Below are 22,829 nucleotides of genomic sequence, written 5' to 3'. Positions count from 1 at the left end.
AAACTGCAATAGTTAACAAGAAAGGTCATAACTGCTGAATCACTAGGTAATCATTAAACCAAACTAGAGACAAGTAATGAAGGAAAAGAGGTGAAAAGGCTTTAATGGCTATTTGCCCATATGTCACAAAATTGAAGCAAAGATGTGTTTATTATGTGGATCATCTGGGTCTTAGCTACAGTTCTCTGACTTTCTTTGCCTGAGCAAACCTGTATTTAAGGCAATAAAATAGAGAAAGCAGTAGGAGTTAGGGGAAAGGGAGATTTGCAAGCTGTAACTAAAATCAGAGAGCCATTCCAGCCTAAAAGTCTACAAGCAATAAATGCTGGAGAGGGTGTGGAGAAAAGGGAACCCTCCTACACTCTTGGTGGGAATGCAAACTAGTATAGCCACTATGGAAAACAGTGTGGAGATTCCTTAAAAAATTGGAAATAGAACTGCCTTATGACCCAGCAATCCCACTGCTGGGCATACACACCGAGGAAACCAGAATTGAAAGAGACTCGTGTACCCCAATGTTCATTGCAGCACTGTTTATAATAGCCAGGACATGGAAGCAACCTAGATGTCCATCAGCAGATGAATGGATAAGAAAGCTGTGGTACATATACACAATGGAGTATTACTCAACCATTAAAAGGAATACATTTGAATCAGTTCTAATGAGGTGGATGAAACTGGAGCCTATTATACAGAGTGAAGTGAGCCAGAAAGAAAAACACCAATATAGTATACTAATGCATATATATGGAATTTAGAAAGATGGTAATGATAATCCTGTATGCAAGACAGCAAAAGAGACACAGATGTATAGAACAGTCTTTTGGACTCTGTGGGAGAGGGAGAGGGTAGGATGATTTGGGAGAATGACATTGAAACATGTATAATATCATATATGAAACGAATCACCAGTCCAGGTTCGATCCGTGATACTGGATGCTTGGGGCTGGTGCACTGGGATGACCCAGAGGGATGGTATGGGGAGGGAGGAGGGAGGGGGGTTCAGGATGGGGAACACATGTATACCTGTGGCAGATTCATCTTGATGTATGGCAAAACCAATACAATACTGTAAAGTAATTAACCTCCAATTAAAATAAATAAATCTATATTTTAAAAAAAAAGATCTTTGCTTTCCTCAATAAATTCCCAGAGACTCATAGTTTTGTCATTTGCTTTGGCCTTGGCAGAGAAAACTTGGACTGTACTCAGGCCAGTCCTGGTTCTTCCACACTTTTTTTCATTCATTCATTGAGCCAATATTTAAGAGGTCAGACTGTGTGACAAGCACCATGCGAGGCACTTGGGATACATAAGTAAACAAAATTATAAAGATCTCTGCCCTCATAGAACTTACATTCCAGCAGAAAAACAGAATCAAAAATAAACATGATGATTATGTAAGTTTTATAAAACAAAAAGGAAAGTAAGCTTTACACAGAGGGACCACTTCACTTGGAAGCATCTGCCACAAATACTGATGTCTGCTTGAGAGTGGGGGAGATGAGAGGGGTGGTCAAGGTCAGTCTGGGACAGTAAGACTTAAGCAAAGATCTAAGGAGGTAAGGGAGTGGGGCCAGCAGCCAAGGGAGATACAGCATTCCCGGTGGTTGTAGTTCAGCTGTGAAGAAATAAAAAATTTGACTTTTCCAGATATTTATGATTTTTAAAAATATTTTACAGTGTCTTTCCACCCCAATAGATTCTCTCCAAAGCCTTTAGTTCTCATGGAAACAATCCTCTTCCTTTTCACATTTATATTTCTTTGGTTTTCATACTACTTAATAAACTATATAAAATCAATAATGAAGACAACTGTCATAAACAGATTTGGGAACAAATGCAGCTGACTCTTGGTAAACGTAAAACTCAACTGATAGGGGCAGAAATGTCTGAATGTACTAGAATAGCCTTCTGGCTGTCAGTACTCCTCTGCAGTGGGCATCGTCCAGCATGTTTTACTGAGGAAATAGAGTATGATTACTCTAGGGAGTCAGTTAAATGGACATTGAATAACTGAGCATCTATGATATAAACTATTGATGTCAAGTGATGAAATCTTATTGAGAACTGCAAACATAGGGACTGGAAGGAAAAATAAGAAAAATAACTACCATAATCCAATCATTTAGCAGATGAGAAAATCCAGACATCAAGAGCTAGGTATCTTCCCAAAATAGGTTCATCATTAGGAAGAGAAACAGATTTGACATTTCTGTTCAGTGTTCCTTTCCACACCAGAGTGCTCCATTTTGTCACTACTTGATAAAGTTACTGAAAATGACCGAAATTCCTCTTTTCTCTAGTCCTTCTGTTTTTCAAATAGAGTACAAAGAAGTAATTCTCTCACCTGAGACTAACATCTTTATTACCTAAAAAGTTAGAGATGTTTAACCTTGAGGTTTTCAATTAAAAATATGCTGCTGCTGCTGCTGCTGCTAAGTCGCTTCAGTCGTGTCCGACTCTGTGTGACCCCATAGACTAGTGTTTTTTAAAATATGATATTTCAGTAACAAATTACATAAAATTAGCTTGTCCTTTTCAAAACATGGAAACTTAGAACCAATTTTTTCTTATAACCCATTGATTTCATAAGGACTCACATTTGGGCATTGGTCAGGGATTAGAAAATAACTCAGAGGGGGAAAAAAGCAACTGAAATACTAGAAAGACTGAATAAATAAATAAGAAATCAACCTTGCAGCCGACTTTTCCAGACACTCGGCCAAGATGCCTAAGTAAAGTAAGTAAGTAAGTAAAGTCGCTCAGTCGTGTCCGACTCTTTGTGACCCCATGGACTGTAGCCTACCAGGCGTCTCCCTCCATGGGATTCTCCAGGCAAGAGTACAGGAGTGGGTTGCCATTTCTTCTTCAGGGGATCTTCCCGACCCAGGGATCGAACCCGGGTCTCCCGTATTCTAGGCAGATGCTTTAACCTCTGAGCCACCAGGGAAGCCCAAGATGGCTAAGATCATTGGTAAGTACTCAGTTCTCTTGTAATGCTATCAAAAATATCTACCATAGAAAAAGATCAGAAATTGTAATATTTGCATTGTAAAAAGTATAAGGCTTATGATGTATGCTCATGTGCATTTATTAAAATGGGTTAAAGTACAATGTAATAAAATTATAAAAAAGGAACTGTGGAATTAAAACCATTTTCCATATTCTATTTATTTCTTCTTATTTTTTTTCTGCTAGAACAATATCTACAAAAATTGGCATAAATAAATGTGTATGCTTATTAACTCCACCTGCAACTCAGGCCTCAGCTTTCTGGCAATAATGAGCTACTTTTAATCTCTAAGTTTCATGATTACTTCCCATAAAAATGAATGAGGGGTGCTTAAAGTCACCTGTTGAGGAGCATCGCTACTCCCTTCTTGCTAGAAATCCTCACCCCCAGCTCCTCCCAAGGATAGGATTGGCAGTCACCTGGATAACTGTTCTAAGTGAAAGTTTAAATAGTTACTCAAATCTTCCATGATGCTGCACTCCACTGGTTCTTTTCAAATATCTGGTTTTCTCTGTTTCCTCATATTTATTTTTCCTTCATTTTATTATTAAATGTGGAATTTCCCAGCGTTCCAGACACAGCCGATTGTTCTTCCCAGTCATATTCTCTCCCAATTAATTTCCTTCCCTCTCAGAGTCTTGACTATAATATGTTAAGGACTTTCAAATCTATGGATCCTCACAGGCTTCCCAGGTGGCACAGCGGTAAAGAAACCACTTGCCAATGCAAGAGACACAAAAGATGAGGGTTCGATCCCTGGGTCGGGAAGATCCCCTGGAGTAGGAAATGGAAACTTACTCATATTCTTGCCTGGAAAATACCATGGACAGAGGAGCCTGACAGGCTACACTCCATAGGGTTGCAAAGAGTCGAACAAGATTGAGCTCACAAGCACACCAATTGAGCGTTTGATCCCTGGCTCAGGAAGATTCATGAATGCACAGTCCTCTTACTAGCAAATAAGTCATGTCAAACTTCCACAAATAGCTTTATTTGAACACTTCAAGTTTATCTTATCAAAAACTGAACATCTGATTTCCTTTCCTCCCCAAACTGTTTTCATATGTTCTTTCTGTCTCCTAGAAGAACCACTTATCCAATCCAGAAACTTCGGAGCAAATCCTCAGCAATAATTTCAATTGGATTACTGCCATTAAATTTGGATGTTTACTAAGTGTGTAATTATAGGGTCTTAAGATGACACTGCTACTGCTGCTAAGTCGCTTCAGTCGTGTCCGACTCTGTGCGACCCCATATACGGCAGCCCACCAGGCTCCTCCGTCCCTAGGATTCTCCAGGCAGGAACACTGGAGTGGGTTGCCATTTCCTTCTCCATGAATAAGATGACAGTAGTCTTATTTAAATAAATAAGATGACACAAGTCTTATTTAAATAAATAAATTTTTGTACTTGACAATGGTATAACACAAAGTACACTAGTGAATTAATCCACTAATAGTTTTTCTTAGGCACTATACAACCACAACTACCATCACCACTGGCTCTATCATGTTTTTTCCTTCCAAGTAAGGCTCTTTGAAAGGCTTTCCTGGAGGTTCAGATGGTCAGACAGTAAAGAATCCACCTGCAATGCAGAAGACCAAAGTCTGATCCCTGGGTTAGGAAGATCCCCTGGAGAAGGGAATGGCTACCCACTCTAATATTCTTGCCTGGAGAATCCCATGAACAGAGGAGCCTGGTGGGCTACAGTCCATGAGGTCGCAAAGACTCAGACACAACTGAGCAACTAAGAACAAGCACACAACACAAGGCTTTTTGAAGACTTATGGTCATAATTATGCATTGGAAATTCCTAATTTGGCTAACCTTGTCAATATACAGCTATATAAAAGCAGCCAGCACCACAGATTGCATGTATTTTAAGAATAAGAAAAACAAACAATTCAGTATCTAGGTCCATATTCTCACTTCCTTTCACATGTGTATATTTACATTTTTCATCTCTGGACTAAGAAACAAGGAAAGGGACAAAAGCAAAAACATTTCCTTGAGAAAAAAGTTCCAGAAATAAAAAGGTAGGGAGGGGATTCGGTAGGGAAAGAGATAAAAAAAATACTGATACATTTTCTACTTACCCTAATTAAATCTAATCAAAGCTCACAACTGACTACTGTGTTGTGAATTTGCAAGGTCAGTCTAAAGGTTTCTTTCTGATTAAATCAAGTACAAATAGTACTGAAGGCACTAATGATAAAGCAAGCCCCATTAGACTATTAAAATATAAAAGGGGTCCTCTTTTCTCAAATCAGTGTATTTCCATTTAGCCAGAGCCCGCCACACTGAAAATACGTCACTAATCATTCTTCTCTGTTTCTTGATCTTTTGCTACTTTCTCCAGGGCCTGCAGTCAACTGTGGAGGTGGAACAATGAAGTCTTTCATATAGAAGAAAAAAAAAGAAAACTCTAAATGCCGTGCTTTCTCTCCTTCTCTATATCACTGTGAGCATACCAAAAGAAACAAAGGGGAAGGATCAACCCTTTTTCCAGTGGTCAAAAGGTATTTTAGAAATTAAAGGAAGAAATCCTTGAGAATGGTTTTGTGTCTGTCTTCCAAATGACTGTCACTGATAGTGCATGTTAAACCTTTTCAATGTCAGGAATCCAGATCCAGAGGAGACATCCAAAGTGTAAACTCAGGTTTTCTCCTGAAAAGCAGTGAATGACATTTGGCTAAGACAACCAAGACCCTTTGGCAATACAGAGAATTCTATAAGATAAAAAATGTTGGCACCATTGAGAATTTTGAAAGTTTAGACAGATAAATGTAGATAAACCTCCTAAATGTGATCTTACTTATTGTTTACAAAATAATTTTAAAAGATATGCAGTGAGATCTTGGAATTTACATCTAACTTCAGGGTCAGGAGAGAGGTCAAGTAACATACAGGGAGCTTTGAAAGATTAGAGCCTACATTAGGTCAAGATCATAGCCATTCTCTGTTCTTCAGCTGAGAGTACAAGCAAAGTCAGACAATTAAGAAAGAGAACTGGTGTGTGCAAAAGATCTAATCAGTGTGCTGCTTCTAATCTACAAACTACTCAAGAAGCAAGGGACTCAGGAGTCCTTGCCTCTGCTAGTTTGTTAAAAATACATTGGCCTCACTAAATCTTTTAGTCCAATAGGTCTTTCTTTAACACAGTGTTTAAAATTTTTAAATAATATTCTTTTATATTTTTAATACTAAAGAGGTCTAGCAGAATTTATTCATCATTAATTCATTTTATCCTCACCTCAACATGAGTATTATCCTAATTATTAATCAGCCAGGATGAGTGACAGCAACTCAGTTTTGTAAATGTGGAGTCAGAGCATTGTGGGGACTGAGAAGATAAGGCAAGAGTCATACTTTGAAAGCAGTAAAGCCAGGGCTAAGACCCAGTTCTCTGATGAGCCAGCATTATGTTACCACATAAACAAATTATATTTAAATAACAAAGGAAGCTACATTTTATAAGAGGCAAGTAGGCAGTTTTAATCCAATTTAACTCATTATATACCAAAGCAAAAGCATTTGTCTAAGAATTTCAGTCACGTGATCAATATTCAGCTAAAAGTGTTTGGAATGGAGGAGCAATGTTGTATGAATGACTGCCCATTGATAAAGTTTATTATTAATATATTCATTTATTTTAACCGAGGACCATACTGGGAAAGCAGACTCCCATCAAACCCTGCACTCCTAACACTTCAAGTGACAACAGCTAATATGGTTTTAATATTGCTGATTTACAAGCCATAATACATTTGTTTGGATGCTCTACCCGGAGGCTTATTTAGATGTGAAAACAAAGGAACTAGTCATAAAGAGTTTCTTTGTTGTGAATTTAGTTGAAAAACACTAGAAAACAGTTATATTTGAGGCGTAAAGTGTATCTTTGGTATACTATTAGCATACCAATCAACTTTAAAGCAAAATGCAATGAAGATTTTCTATGTTCTGTATGTTTTTGTTTTGTTTTCTTTGTGTGTGTGTGTTTACTTGTTTAGTTTTTTTTTTGTTGTTGTTTTAATATTCCCTTATTTGGCTGTACCAGGTCTTAGTTGTGGAATGTGGGATTTAGTGTCCTGACCAGGGGTCGGTCAAATCTGAGTCCCTGCATTGGCAGCAGGGAATCTTAGCCACTGGACCACCAGGGAAGTCTGAAGGTTCTATATGTTTTAATATAACTAATATTCACTGAGCAATCAGTGTCCATAATGTATTATATAAAGTGAATAAAAATTATAAACTGGTTTTGGGGAAAGATGAACAATGAGTCAAACACATGAATTTAACTTTCTTCCCTCTAGAACCCCCTATAAAACCACAGTAAAGAGATGGATGGGTGAATAGATAATGTTTTTAAAGGTATATAGTCAAGAATAAATAGCAATAATACAATAGCACAAAATTTAGGAAGGCAGGAAGGCAGACAGATGAATATTAACCACAGGGCCTTGTAGACCTAAAAAGGCCAAATATAACTAACACTGATGAAGGCTGAAAACTGATCTTGTCTTTACTTGAAATTCTTCAAGTCTCAGAAACTGACAGCACTAGACCTGTCTGAAAACAGGAATTAAGTGAGTTGGGGAGCTAAAATAAGGAGGAATGGCTTGAAGCTTTAATGAAAAACAATTGAATTCATTTCTACACATTCTTCTGGCTATTCCACTGAATTACTTCCCTTTCCCCTCAATAATAGAAGATCAGAATGATTAAAACAGAGTCTCCACTCTGGAGGAAGCCATGCATAATTGAGGGTAAGAGTACTCATCTGAAAATGTGTGAATCAAATGGATAATTATTTGACTATCTGACTGCTAGCAGATAGGCCTTACACTTCAGGTCACAGATGAGAAGTTCCTTTTTAAGGTGTCAGCCCAAGTGGAAAGACATGAATACCAGGGCTCCTCCAACACTAGCTCAACCAAATTACCCTGCAGGGAAACTCAGGATCAACAAACTCTCCCATGCCCTCAGAGATTACAGAGATTCTACTTAGGAGATCATATTCTCCCACTCTAAATCATAAGCCATCAAGCAAAGGTTACCAGAGGTCAAAAGAAAACATCTCATATGCAAAACAGAGATGAGAATAAACTGAATAAAACACTTGGAGAAAACAGGCTAAACAGACAGAAGAAAACTTCAAAAAGTTCTCATTAATATCTTCAGAAAGAGGATTCCCGTAGATGCAGATTGCTAACAGCTAACTAGCAAAGAGTCAGACTCAACTGAGCGACTGAACTGAACTGAACTAGCATCTGTGAAAAAAGAATAAGATGGTATTTGAAAAATTCAAAGTAAAAAGAACTCTTGGAAAATAAAATTTGATACCAGGGAGGAAAACATATACAGAAGTTTTGAAAAGGGACTGTTAAGGAAATCTTCAAAAAAATTAAAAGGTTGACAGATCCCAGAATGAATGCAGAATGTGACAAAACAATTTAACTCTATTATAAATGTATAAAAATTATAAATATATTTTTTAAACCCCACTGAAGGGTATTGAGGGGAAAAGATGCTGAGTTTGCTGCGGCTGCTAAGTCACTTCAGTCGTGTCCGACTCTGTGCGACTCCCTAGACGGCAGCCTACCAGGCTCCTCCGTCCCTGGGATTCTCCAGGCAAGAACACTTGAGTGGGTTGCCATTTCCTTCTCCAATGCATGAAAGTGAAAAGTGAAAGTGAAGTCACTCAGTCATGTCCAACCCTTTGCAACTCCATGGACTGCAGCCTACCAGGCTCCTCTGTCCATGGGAGTTTCCAGGCAAGAGTACTGGAGTGGGTTGCCATTGCCTTCACCGACTTTAGCACACTGGAAATGAATAAAGTTTGTAAAAATGAAGACATATACACCCATGGCTGATTCATATTAATGCATAGCAAAAACCACCACAAAATTGTAATTAGCCTCCAATAAAAATAAATAAATTAATTTTTTAAATTAAACTTAAAAAAAGAAACTCCATATATAAACATTGAACTCTAGGTGATAAATTTGTTTCCTATGAGAGTACCAGCTAATAATCTTGATACTATGATACATATACTGCGATTAAACAATCAAGTGAGTGGATGGATATTACAGCTGCCACATTTCTCTCTGAGAGGGATTCAAAGACAAGAAAGGAAAAATAGTGAGAATGATACATATGATAATGGATTAGGGTTGAAGACATCAGTGTGAACCTATATTTAGTTTAATATAGACATAGATGTTAAATATAGAAACACTTATAGATACAAGTATATAACTGAGTTGGTATCAATTCAGTTCAGTCACTCAGTCATGTCCAACTCTTTACAGCGCCATAGATGGCAGCATGACAGGCCTCCCTGTCCGTCACCAACTCCCAGAGTTTACTCAACTCATGTAAAGAACAGACTTTTAGACTCTGTGGGAGAGGGAGAGGGTGGGATGATTTGGGAGAATGACATTGAAACATGCATATTTTCATGTAAGAAACGAATCGCTAGTCTAGGCTCGATACAGGATACAGGATGCTTGGGGCTGGTGCACTGGGATGACCCAGAGAGATGATATGGGGAGGGTGGTGGGAGGGGTGTTCAGGGTTGGGAACTCATGTACACCTGTGGTGGATTCATGTCAATGAATGGCAAAACCAATACAGTATTGTAAAATAAAAAAATTAAAAACTCACATCCATTGAGTTGGTGATGCCATCCAACCATCTCATCCTCTGTCACCACCTTTTCCTCCCGCCTTCAATCTTTCACAGCATCAGGGTCTTTTCAAATGAGTCAGCTCTTTGCATCAGGTGGCCAAAGTATTGGAGTTTCAGCTTCAGTCCTTCCAATGAACACTCAGGACTAATCTCTTTAAGAATTTTCCAGAGTTCATTGTGGTCTACACAATCAAAGGCTTTGGCATAGTCAATAAAGCAGTAGATGTTTTTCTGGAACTCTCTTGTTTTTTTGATAATCCAGCAGATGCTGGCAATTTGATCCCTGATTTCTCTGCCTTTTCTAAATCCAACTTGAAAATCTGGAATTTCACGGTTCACGTACTGTTGAAGCCTGGCTTGGAGAATTTTGAGCATTACTTTACTAGCACGTGAGATGACTGCAATTGTGCGGTAGTTTGAGCATTCTTTGGCATTGTCTTTCTTTGGGATTGGAATGAAAACTGACCTTTTCCAGTCCTTGTAGCCACTGCTGAATTTTCCAAATTTGCTGGCATATTGAGTACAGCACTTTCATAGCATCATCTTTTAGGATTTGAAATAGTTCAACTGGAATTCCATCACCTTCACTAGCTTTGCTTGTAGTGATGCTTCCTAAGGCCCACTTGACGTAACATTCCAGGATGTCTGGCTCTAGGTGAGTGATCACACCATCGTGATTATCTGGGTCATGAAGATCTTTTTTGTACAGTTCTTCCATGTATTCTTGCCACTTCTTTTTAATACTTCTGCTTCTGTTAGGTCCATACCATTTCTGTCCTTTTTCAAGCCCATCTTTGCATGAAATGTTCCCTTGGTATCTCTAATTTTTTTGAAGAGATCTCTAGTCTTTCCTATTTTATTGTTTTCCTTTATTTCTTTGCACTGATTGCTGAGGAAGGCTTTCTTATATCTCCTCACTATTCTTTGGAACTCTGCCATCAAATGGGTATATCTTTCCTTTTCTCCTTTGCCTTTCACTTCTCTTCTATTCACAGCTATTTATAAGGCCTCCTCAGACAACCATTTTGCCTTTTTGCATTTCTTTTTCTTGAGGATTGTATTGATCTCTGCCTCCTGTACAATGTCATGAACCTCTGTCCATAGTTTTTCAGGCACTCTGTCTATCAGATCTAATCCCTTGAATCTATTTGTCACTTTCACTGCATAATCATAAGGGATTTGATTTAGGTCATACCTGAATGATCTAGTGGTTTTCCCTACTTTCTTCAATTTAAGTCTGAATTTGGAAATAAGGAGTTCTTGACCTGAGCCACAGTCAGCTCCTGGTCTTCTTTTTTGCTGACTGTATAGAGCTTCTCCATTTTTGGCTGCAAAGAATATAATCAATCTGATTTCGGTATTGACCATCTGGTGATGTCCATGTGGAGAGTCTTCTCTTGTGTTGTTGGAAGAGGGTGTTTGCTATGACCAGTGCATTCTCTTGGCAAAACTCTGTTAGCCTTTGCCCCACTTCATTCTGTACTCCAAGGCCAAATTTGCCTTGGTATAGACACAAGTTTTTGTTCTTTCTGCTGGGAGGGCCTAGCAACTAGCACACAATAGAAGGAATCAGATCTCCTTGAGGAAATGTCTATTCTAGGCTTGAAGTAAGAAATATTCAAATAAGCCTGGAGCATCTTACAATGACAGAAAGGTAGGAAATGTTAAAAAATAAATAAGTAAATTCACAATGTTGGTGGTATGGACACAGCAGCCAACAAATATCTCACAATGGCCAAAGTTGGAAGAGTCTGAGCAACAAAATAGATGAAGTAGTATTTGATTGTAATCCAGAGTATAAAATAAGCATTTGTTAGTCCACAGTGCCATAATTAAGTAACTGAATAAATAAATAAATGAAAGATAAAGAGAAAAATCTCCCATGCAGGAGAATTCCAAATAATTTATGTAGATATTCTGCCCTCTAGGAAGTGGAGCATAACTCATCTAAGTATGAGCTACACATAATGACACTTATCCAAAGAGTACAGTGTGGAGTGAGAATAGTAATATTACACTGCAAAACCCTGAGAAACACTACCTCACCTAGATGATGAGAAAACAGAAAAATCCCTGGGATTTTTAAAATCTGAGGGACATTATGCAAAATATCTGATTTGAGTTCTTCAAAAGTCAAGGTTAAGAGAAACAAGAAAAGTGTGAGAAACTATTACAGCTAAGAGGAGCCATAAAGACATGATTACTAAATTCAATATGATATCTAGATAGGATCCTAAAAAAAAAAAAAAAAAGGTGACATTAGGTAAAAACTAAAAAAATCTTTAAAAATGCAGACTTTGGTTAATAAGAATGTATCAATATTGGTTCATTAATTGTGACATAAACCATAAATATACCACATTAATGTAAGATGTTAATAAGAGCAACTAGGTGTAGAGCACATGGATACTCTTAATACTATCTTTGCAATTTTTCTGTAAATCTAAAATGACTTCTAAGTTCAAAGTCTATTAAAACATGTTTTAAATGGGAAGAGCAAGGTAATAAAATAGTTCAAAAATAGAAAAAAAATTGCAAAGATAGAAAATATGAGAGAAAAATAGTAACAAGAACCATAGAAGTTATTGGCAAAACGTATAGTGTTGCAAAACATATTCAGAAGGAAGGAAGAGAATAATAGAGGGGAAACAATTATCAAACCAAAATTAGAAGAGAATTTTCTAGTACTAATGAGACTTCAAACTACAAAGGCCTATTGGATATGTAACAAAACATACAGCGGGAAATAAACCTTACATTCAGTCATATAATTTTGAGATATTGGAACTTAAAATGTAAGGTTTGAAAAGCTTTCATAAAGAGATAGATAAATAAAATAGGTCACTTCTAATGGAAAGACAATTGGATTGCTTCAGCTTCACTAAATACTACAAGAAAAATTGTCAAGTAGAAAGTTTTGATTCTAGAATTTTTTTGACCAAATCAAACTACTAATCAATATAAGGACAGCTACTTTTAGACATGCAAGGACTTACAAAGTTTACCTCACATGTATTCTTTCTCAGATATTACCTTTTGGATTCTTTTTTTCCGTAAATTGAATTAATCAGTCAAAAAGGAGGACAACAGATGGATCTTGGAGTGTAGATTCAACTCAAAAGAAAAATGAATAAAAGTCTCAGGACAATAGATTTATAGCCATTCTAGATAATAACTAGACTGTGTTGAAACAGGAGCAGTCCAGGAAGAAGGTATTCCAAAAAAGAGATAAATCCATTTTTGGGATCCCTGAGACACTGGAATGATTAAAGATATGATAAAAGCAGAATAAAAAAAAAACCCATAATTACAAACCCAAGGAAAAGAAAAAATCTAAACAAGAAAGTAAATATGCTTAGCTAGATTGTGAACAATATTAACCATAATTATGCAAGCACTATTTACTCTCCTTAGAACCTATCAACCCATAGACTTTATAATAGTTACAGAAGAAAATGCAAATGTTAACAACCTTAACCATATAAGAGTATAAAGAAGATAGAAAGTTAAAGGAGTGAAGGGAACAGAAGAGAAGAGTTGGTGTGATAATGTCTCAGGTTTACAGTGTAGAGAATCTAGAGATGCTATGTATAATGGAAAGGTACATCTAAAGTACACCAATAGAGGACAAAGAGATAATTATTTGGGAAGCAGAGGTGAGATGGCAGTATAAATAAGCTAAATCATTTTCTGTTCAATAAGAACATATATAAATAATCTTTAAAACTGATTCGGCTAAATCAGGAAATAATGGTATAAATAGACTTTTAGGCAAACTGAGATGAGCTGGTTTTAGAAAAGGCAGAGGAACCAGAGATCAAATTGCCAACATCCACTGGATCACGGAAAAAGTAAGAGAGTTCCAGAAAAACATCTATTTCTGCTTTATTGACTATGCCAAAGCCTTTGACTGTGTGGATCACAACAAACTGTGGAAAATTCTGAAAGAGATGGGAATACCAGACCACCTGACCTGCCTCTTGAGAAATCTGTATGCAGGTCAGGAAGCAACAGTTAGAACTGGACATGGAACAACAGACTGGCTCCAAATAGGAAAAGGAGTACGTCAAGGCTGTATATTGTCACCCTGCTTATTTAACTTCTATGCAGAGTACATCATGAGAAACGCTGGACTGGAAGAAACACAAGCTGGAATCAAGATTGCCGGGAGAAATATCAAAATATCAATAACCTCAGATATGCAGAGGACACCACCCTTATGGCAGAAAGTGAAGAGGAACTAAAAAGCCTCTTGCTGAAAGTGAAAGTGGAGAGTGAAAAAGTTGGCTTAAATCTCAACATTCAGAAAACTAAGATCATGGTATCTGGTCCCGTCACTTCATGGGAAATAGATGGGGAAACAGTAGAAACAGTGTCAGACTTTATTTTTTGGGGCTCCAAAATCACTGCAGATGGTGACTGCAGCCATGAAATTAAAAGACACTCCTTGGAAGGAAAGTTCTGACCAACCTAGATAGTATATTCAAAAGCAGAGGCATTACTTTGCCAACAAAGGTCCATCTAGTCAAGGCTATGGTTTTTCCTGTGTTCATGTATGGATGTGAGAGTTGGACTGTGAAGAAGGCTGAGCGCCGAAGAATTGATGCTTTTGAACTGTGGTGTTGGAGAAGACTCTTGAGAGTCCCTTGGACTGAAAGGCGATCCAACCAATCCATTCTGAAGAAGATCAGCCCTGGGATTTCTTTGGAAGGAATGATGCTAAAGCTGAAGCTCCAATACTTTGGCCACCTCATGCGAAGAGTTGACTCATTGGAAAAGACTCTGATACTGGGAGGGATTGGGGGCAGGAGGAGAAGGGGACGACCCAGGATGAGATGGCTGGATGGCATCACTGACTTGATGGACGTGAGTCTGAGTGAACTCCGGGAGTTGGTGATGGACAGGGAGGCCTGGCGTGCTGCGATTCATGGGATCGCAAAGAGTCGGACACCACTGAGCAACTGAACTGAACTGAACTGAGATGACACCAGAATAATAAAAATACCGAGCTGTAAAGAACTAGATAGGCTTTCCTTTGGCAAATAAGACTGAGGGGTAGGGAAGGGTGAGGTGGTTGCTCTTGTATTATTTGAAATTTTTACCTAGCAAGTACATGTATTACTTTAATAAAGATAAAAATGAGTTAATTTTTAATGACAAGATGTCATTCCTACTCTGAGGAGTCTTACAATCAAGTACAGAAAACTGATAACTAAAATGTGAGGAAGCGAGGGAAGAAAGGAGGCAAAAAAAGGAGGAAGGGAAAAAGAAAAGGAAGGAAGGAGGTGACAAAATATCTATTGAGTGTCTACCTCGTGCGGTGCATTTTGCTGGCTGATTTACATACACCATCCCATTTCAAGTTTCTGCCTTTGGGTGATTTCCCCCATTTTACTTTGAACAGTGGAGGCTTGAAAAGGGAGGCAGTTTATTCAAGATCACATAGTTCCTATGTACCAGAGCTAGGAATCAAATCCAGGTCTGTCAAAGTTTAAAATCATGTACTCTCTCTTATAGAAGGCAATCACTAAGCACAAAAGTTACTTGGATATCAGTAAGATATCTAAGATAGAAGCTGCCTTCCTACTTCCTAGTTATCATACAGTTCTCAGACACAGCAAGACAAGGCAGGCTCCAGCCCCTTCGTGAAGTCTTCTCCAGAGAGCAGATTGCTGAGGGCCCACTTTTGATGTCTGTGTCCTATCCAATATATCCAAAACTTTTAACAGCTGGAGAGATAAGTGATTTATCTGAACCTATCCCAGGAGTCCTGAAACTGTTCTCTTTATTGCACTGAGACATTAAAATAACCAAGAGAGATGGCTTCCTGCAAATCCCTACCACAACTGACCTCCAATCTTATTCCACTTCTCTGTCACTCACCTATGAAATTTAGGGCTAGACTAATTTGGTCATATTACTCCTCAGCAGCAGGCCCTCCCTCAGAAATCTGTGTTGGTATTTTTGGCCACCAACTTATTCCTTTTCTTGGAATAATTTTTGTTTAATTTCCACCACCTCCTTAAACTCTCAATTCCCCTTCCTTTTCTTCCTTCCTCCCCCTCCTCTTCTCTCCTCCCAGCCTCCCAGCTCCTCCACTTTCTCCTCCTTCCTCTTCTTCTTCATTTCCCTCTCTCTCTGTCTCCATCTGTCTTTCTTTGTGCCTCTCTATGATAACTATGCCTACGATTTCTCTAAGAAACAGAGACCATCAGTCTTATAAATCCAATCAACTTCAATCCTCATCCATTCTTTCCTCCTGCATCAGAAGTAAAGCCCTTCCCACAGGCAAAGCCTAGATCCTCTAGTCGCAATTTTCCTCCTGTGTGCTCTTATCTCTCCTCGAATTGGCACCATCTCTTATTGTCTCCTCTCCCGGCTTTCTATTCCTCCTTCTCCATGGCACCTTTCCCTTACTCTAAAACACAGCTAAACTTCTCCCACTGAGGAACATCCTTTCTTTCTTCTCAGTTACATTCTTTCTTCCACAGACATTTGTGAGCACCTGTTACGTGCCCAACATTGCACTGAAAGATGAGACTGCTCTGGGTAATGACGCAGGCCTGTTCCCAGTGGAGCTTACAGCCTAATAGAGGAGCAGATGATAAGTATTTAGTGTAAATTTTAAATTTGCCACAAATCCCAGGAAGGAAGCAAATAGGACACAGTGATAAAAAATAAAAGGGAAGTCCACTAAGTTAGGGTAGCCAGGAAAAGACCCTTACTTTTCCACCATTTCCATTACTAGGTTTTAGGCTGTCATTTTTCACCTAGGTTCCAAAAACTCTTAAATGAGTTCCCTGCTTACCAATTCCACCTTTTGGTCCTTTTCACATATTGCTACTATTGTTGAGTTTCTAAAGCAGATCAAACTTTGTCATTCCCCTACTTAAGCCTCCAGTCATTTCTCAAGCTCTAATCCTTGAGCCTTGCATTTTTAAATGCCTACGTGATTAAGCAGTAACTTTGAGATCACTATATAAACAGCCACAGTGCTGTGCAGAATACTTTGTGCTGACTCAAATCTCCAGAACTCTTGAGTTTGTTATTTTTGCCCGTTCATCTCTGTTTCAGTTTGTTTTGTTTAACCAATGGAAAAGCTAGTGCAGCAGCATTCTCCTCTATGACCACTAAGACATCTTAAGATGTAAGTTGGGCTTTGGCATCTGCAACATGGAAAAGGAAGTGACTGAGATGCTGAAGAAAGACAGGACCATCAAGATCAGAGTAAGCAATTCTAGAAGATGAGCAGCAGGAAGGATATTTCAATGTGGGCTTCCAAAGAAACACTTAACACAACTTCCTCTCTTTGGGTCTCTTTCCTCTAGCTCTTGCAAGAGACAATTTAACATTTTCCCTTAAAATGCTATTAGGAAAGCTAGTCAACGAAAACAAAAGAGATATAAAGTTGATGAATTTCCCACTTGATGAAATGAGTTTCCATGAATTGGTTGTTGAATGAATTTGTTTTGAAAATCTAAGAGAATTTGACATTTTGCTTATTTGACCAATTTTACTAGGGGGAAGTGAGTTATGTGGGTCAAGGTCAATGCCGGGGGTAGAGAAGCTTCTGCCCTGCTTCCTTTTTAGTATTTGGGAGGATATTGCATCACTGGTTGCCTTTGCATCAACTTGTGGATAGCAAAGGGTGGGCCTAAATTTAGCTCTCTTGAGCTGCCCTTGAAAGGGAACATTGAACTTAGTTGAAGATCTGAATAGGAGCTTATCAGAAGCTGTCTTGACAAAGCAGATGAAGTAACCTGCCAAGAGTGGACCAAAACTGGCTTACCAGCTCAGAGAACTCACTGCTAAATAGACAGAAATTTTGCAAGCTAGTTGTTTAGCATGGCAATTATTCAAAATTAAATTACTTGAACTTAAAATTCAGTAAATTCTATTAAAAATAAAGATAGTTGCTCAAAACTATCCATTATAATAAATATAATTACTCCATTATTTATTACATTTTACTATTATCTTTGCTCTTGAGATTATTTACATCTGTTGGATCTGTATGGTGCATCTCTTCCCAACTCTGCATTTGGTGGCAGTATACTGGTAGTTTGAAATGCCAGGGTGGGACTCTTTACACCACAGAAGTCTCCAAATACTAAAAATCAGGGCTTCTCTTGCCCAAAGATAACTGCTAAGTATCTACTGCCTATGGTTCACGGAGCAGGCTGAAACCTAGGGGACACACTGGAACTCTGTAGTGCCCACAAGGAAAAGCTAAGTCAGCAAGATTGGGAATGGTATGTGAATTATACCAGCCTCAGACATCAGCAAAGCACCCGAGGATGACAGCAGTCCTCATCAGTGGTCACCAGCCCAGGAAGAAGTTATAACACAGCAGAGACCAGCAAGGATCCAAAGGACACCAAGAACTCCCACCTTCCTCTACCACCGTTCAATCACTCAAATGTCACATTCAGATCCCATCTTGGAAAGCAACAAGAGACAGCAGAAATCTGGACAGCTGAGTTCTTTATCCAACAGAGATAAGAATTTACCTAAGGAAAAGATTTTTTTTTCATAGAATTGAACAAAATTTGTCTGGTGGGACTGAAACTGACCCTATCCCACAAACTTAGCTGCCTGGGGCAAAGGAAGATGGGTGAGGAGGCTCTTTCATGAAGATGAACCAATTATAGGGGAAAGGAACCATACTTTGTTGTTGTTGTTGCACATTTAAGAGATATGGGTATAATTTTACCCTTCTGCTGAAATGCTGATATTGACCTTTTAGTAAGTGGTTAATGATTGTTACCACTTCATCTTCCATATGCAGATAAGGAAATGAAGACTCAGAAAGTTTATGTAACTTGCACAAGGTCACACAGCTAGGAAGTAGAAGGAGGCAGGTTTGTTGTCTGTAGGGATTGAGCCCTTTTGTTCTACTCCCTGTCATTAACTGTTCTCAGGCCTCCTTTGGGTCCTTTGGGTTGTTAGGCACTGCAGAAGGCTTGAGACAAGCCAGAAGAGAAATGCCTCATAGGAAAGCATCTGGAATGGACAGCCTGAAAGCTAAGTCAGAAAAGCTATTACTTGAGAGGGTGCCCATATATATTTTAGGACCTAGGGAAAAAATTGAATGTTACTGGAAAGGAAACTGGGGTCAGAAGCTAAGCACACAAATAATGAAAACAGTAAATGAGCAATAAAGTTGGTAGCTAATAGAGCTGAGAGACTGAAGAAGTGACTGAAGTACAGAGCAGAGATTGGACTGTGTAGAACCAAACTTGGGAATAGTGAGCAATCATACCTTTTATGCACTGCCCATGTCATCTTGCCAGAGTAGCAGCAGCATCATAAAGGAGCCAAACCAGGCATGAAACCAACCTTTCTCCAAAGTGTGATTAGTACTCACACATTCCCTCCTACTGCCCTGCATGCCCCAAGACTATCTCCATCCTACTTGTACTTGTTTTTGGGGGAAAAAAAAGCATTTTTATTAGTTTAGCAACATAATTCACATAGATAATTTTAGAAATTCATATAATACAGAAAGGCTTATAAGAAAAAGCAGCAATAGCCTGCCCCACCACATCTCCTTTCCAAATCCAATTCTCCACACTTTGTAATCCACTTTGTAAATTTCCAAATGCCCCCTGTACTCCCACAGCTTTCATAGAACAAAACAAGTTGGGACCCGTTCCATTATTTCTCCCCTGGTTTTATTATCTCAGAAAGAGTGGGAGGGGCTGACCAGAAAAGTCCCAATATACAGAGCCCTGGTGAATACAAACAGGCTGAGATCCAGAATAGGCACAGGCGGGAGGAGAGGGTGTCTACAGCCCCTCTTTGTTTCACTGATTTCCATGGGCGGACGGATGGTTTCCCCCCATAGCCCAGTGTGTATTGTACACTTTACCAGCTCAAGAGAATGAGTCAGCATTGCCCTCCTCCTTTGTTTCCCATCCACTTCTATTGTAGCTCTACAACGTTGTTGACTCCCTTTAAAGCTGAGAAGAACTTCAAACACAATTTGAATTCAAAGGCACATTTTTCCATTTCAGTTTGTTCTGGGGTCTGACGCTGCCTTATTGTGGCCTTTTCGTCTGACTTTCTCTCTAGGCCATTCTCAAGATGAAGGAACAGATGCACATTAAACTGGGACCACTGTGCTGAGCACATCCGTGGCACAGAGTGGATACACAGCAAATACTTGTTGAATGAATGAATACAGGAATGATGTCCTTTAGAATGGTAGACAAAAAGAATTCCTAAGATGAAAAGGCCACCATCTCTGTACATAGATAACCATAGAGCTAAATAAGAACCCTGCTCTAGCAACCAGCCTGGTTCCCTGAGTGTGCGTGGTTCAGTTTTGCTGTTTCCAGAATCCCAGTTCCAATATTTGTCATTCAGATACTTCCTTCCTGAGCACTCCAAGGCCCTGAAAAGGGAAGCAAAGTGCTTCTCAAAGCTATATTCCTACTAGTTCAAGAAATTATGCAGGACAAAAGAAGCAAGACTGGAAGACACATGGAAGTCCCCCAGAAATTCCAGCCCACCTCCCCCTGAAATTCCACTTTGGTGCTTCAACCTTTTATCTAAGCACTCTGATAACTATTAAGCTGACATTCATCCCAGAGAGATAATATTTGGGTTAAATAAGTTCCAAATTTTTCATTTTTTTTTTTTTTTTCGTGGTTTGAGAGGCGTTTATTGAAAAATGAGGATATGCGCACGGAACGGCTGACAGAAGCATGTGCTCCTATTGAAAGCAATGGCAGACACCAGCATACTGGTTTCCGGGGCCCAGGCCTAATTACCATGTGCACAGACACTCCGCTCTACATTTTTTGCTTCCTTCTTTTGTGACTGTGATGTCTTTCCCCATCCCTCTCCTTCCTTCTCCTGGAGCCCCAGCTTCTGTCCTTGTCCTTGGTTCTTTTCCGTCTGTGTGGGCTCCGACTTCGGTCCCGTCTATGCCGTGAACACTCGCCATCCAGATGGCTGCCCCCGGACTGCCTCGAGTCCACTGAGGCCGATCGTCTTTCTTCGCTCTTGTCCGCCCCGTCCGCCTCCTTCTGCTGCTCCTCCTGCCAGTGGCTGCTCAGCTCCTCCATGTGCACGTTGATCACATCCCGGATCACCTCGGTGTATGACTTCTTGGTTATGTGAACGTTCTTAGCTCTATAGGACTGGCGTCTTCTTTTGTAATCTCTCACTTCTGCCAGGATTTCAAGGTAAGATTTTGGACTTTTTCGACTATTATCTTGATTGACTTTGGCTGCCAAGTCTACAAAGAGATCGCTGTCATTTTCGATAATTTGAGAATCTGAGCGTTTTTTCTTCGTTTCCTCGACTACAAAATCGTAGAGGGCAAGACGATCGGCTTGAGTGAGATCACAAACAAACCGTTTGTGATTCAGAGGAACTTCAACAGGCAATGAAGAATACACCCTTTGATTATAATAATCACCATCGTTTCCAACTGCAGCTCTAGCTTGTTTAATTATCTGGAATTGTGAGTCCTTATTCAAAGTAATTGAAGGTACATTCGCATTCTCATAGAAAAAGTCAGAATTATACATTTTATCCTCTTCCTCTTTGGTATAGCCCAGCTTCCTCAATCTACAAGACACCATATGCTTTGCTAAAGACGATTTAGGCATGTGGTGATTGGAATCGTAAGGGCATATAGCAACTTCATCCTCGGCCGCCGCCGCCTCCTCCCCGGTCTCCAGCCGGTCCAGGCTCCAGCCCAGCGACGCCGTCACCTCCTCCAGCGTCCGGCGGCAGCTCTCCACGAACTCGCTCAACTCCTCCCGCAGCCGCCGACGCTCCTCAACCGGAGGAGGCTCGGCCTCCATGGCCTCCACCTCCAGTGCGCGCTCCCGGAAACCAAATTTTTCATTTTGATTTAAAAAACATTAACACTTAAGAGTAGAAAAGTAGAAACAATTGAGGGGAAAAAAACCATCAGGTGAGAAAAGAGGCAAGGGAAATGGGAGCTAATAAAGACAATAGGTGAAGAAAGGAGTGATTGAGCTAAAAGGAAGAGAAGGAATTTGGACAAGTGAGCACAGAAATGAAATGCCAAAACTAGGGTCATTTAAATGGACAATTTTATGGAAAATGTATGTTAAAATATGTATTGAAAAGGGGCAAGGAAAACAGGAAGACAAGACAGGAAAGGATGGATAATATCAGATTTGGTCCATAGAGAATCATTTGGACTTTGTTTGGTCATAAAAAAATTTTAAAAGACCAGCCAAAGACCAAGCAAATGTGCCACTCCTCTGCTGTCTTTGTTATATAACTTCCTCCAGCTAACACACAGCATTGGCACAGCTGCTCCAGCAGAAAACACACTTGTAACTATGCCAGGAATAACCTTTCCTAACTTGTTAACATAGAGGGCAGATGAGCTCTGCTCGTCTTCACAACTAAAACTCACTGCTTTTGTGAATTCCTCCTGAAATTACTCCTCTACCTCCCTGTCCCCCTCATATTCTCTGGGGAAACAGTCAACTGTACAAAGAGTCCAATTATTCTCCATGTGTAAGAGAAAGGGACTACAGTAACCCTGAGAAATTTCAGAATTAATTCATAGCATGAAAAATTCTCATACACACTACCTCTGGGATCCTTGATCTTAAAAATAGTGTTTTATCAACAATCCACTAAAAAGACAATTTTAGCTTAGATAAGGACACTTTTCAAATTGTTTGTTGGATACACATTGAGGGTCCTTCCCTGTGTATTTCATAAATATACAGCCCAACATGGAATTGTAGCTTAGTATTTTAGAGATCAACTCACTGGTGAGGAAAAGATTTATTCAAATTGTTCACCCAGCATGGAGAAGTTTATCTTTCCAATTCAGAAAAAAAAAAAATCAGAAGGGGAATTTTCTACTCATGTGTATCTTCTAACAAAAACAGAGAAGAAAATATTACTTTGCCTAGGAGTTTAAAATAAATCTGATGACAACACACTCAGGAATTTTTTGAAGCACCATTGGGGATTACTTATAGACTTTCATTGTAAGTAGTAAATCTGGAAAACCATGTTACCTTGAAACCATTATTTATTTTTCTTCATGAACTTGAGAAAGTATTGATTTGGAAATATGGATTTATTTGCCCACTGAGTCTTTTGGAAGACATAT

The 22,829-nt window shown here is 39.1% G+C and overlaps 1 protein-coding gene across 1 annotated transcript; it reads right to left on the bottom strand.

Moving 5' to 3' along the window:
• Nucleotides 1-20,364: 20,364 nt before the first annotated feature.
• LOC128052572 (U11/U12 small nuclear ribonucleoprotein 48 kDa protein-like) lies at nt 20,365-21,540 on the bottom strand. Its single transcript, XM_052645150.1, has one exon. It carries the CDS (start codon nt 21,526-21,528, stop codon nt 20,506-20,508), a length of 1,023 nt encoding a protein of 340 aa, XP_052501110.1. The 5' UTR covers nt 21,529-21,540; the 3' UTR covers nt 20,365-20,505.
• Nucleotides 21,541-22,829: the final 1,289 nt, after the last annotated feature.

This window comes from Budorcas taxicolor, chromosome 8 (genome assembly GCF_023091745.1).
Source record: "Budorcas taxicolor isolate Tak-1 chromosome 8, Takin1.1, whole genome shotgun sequence".
NCBI classification, from domain to species: domain Eukaryota; kingdom Metazoa; phylum Chordata; class Mammalia; order Artiodactyla; family Bovidae; genus Budorcas; species Budorcas taxicolor.
This window is presented reverse-complemented; position numbering and strand designations above follow the sequence as displayed.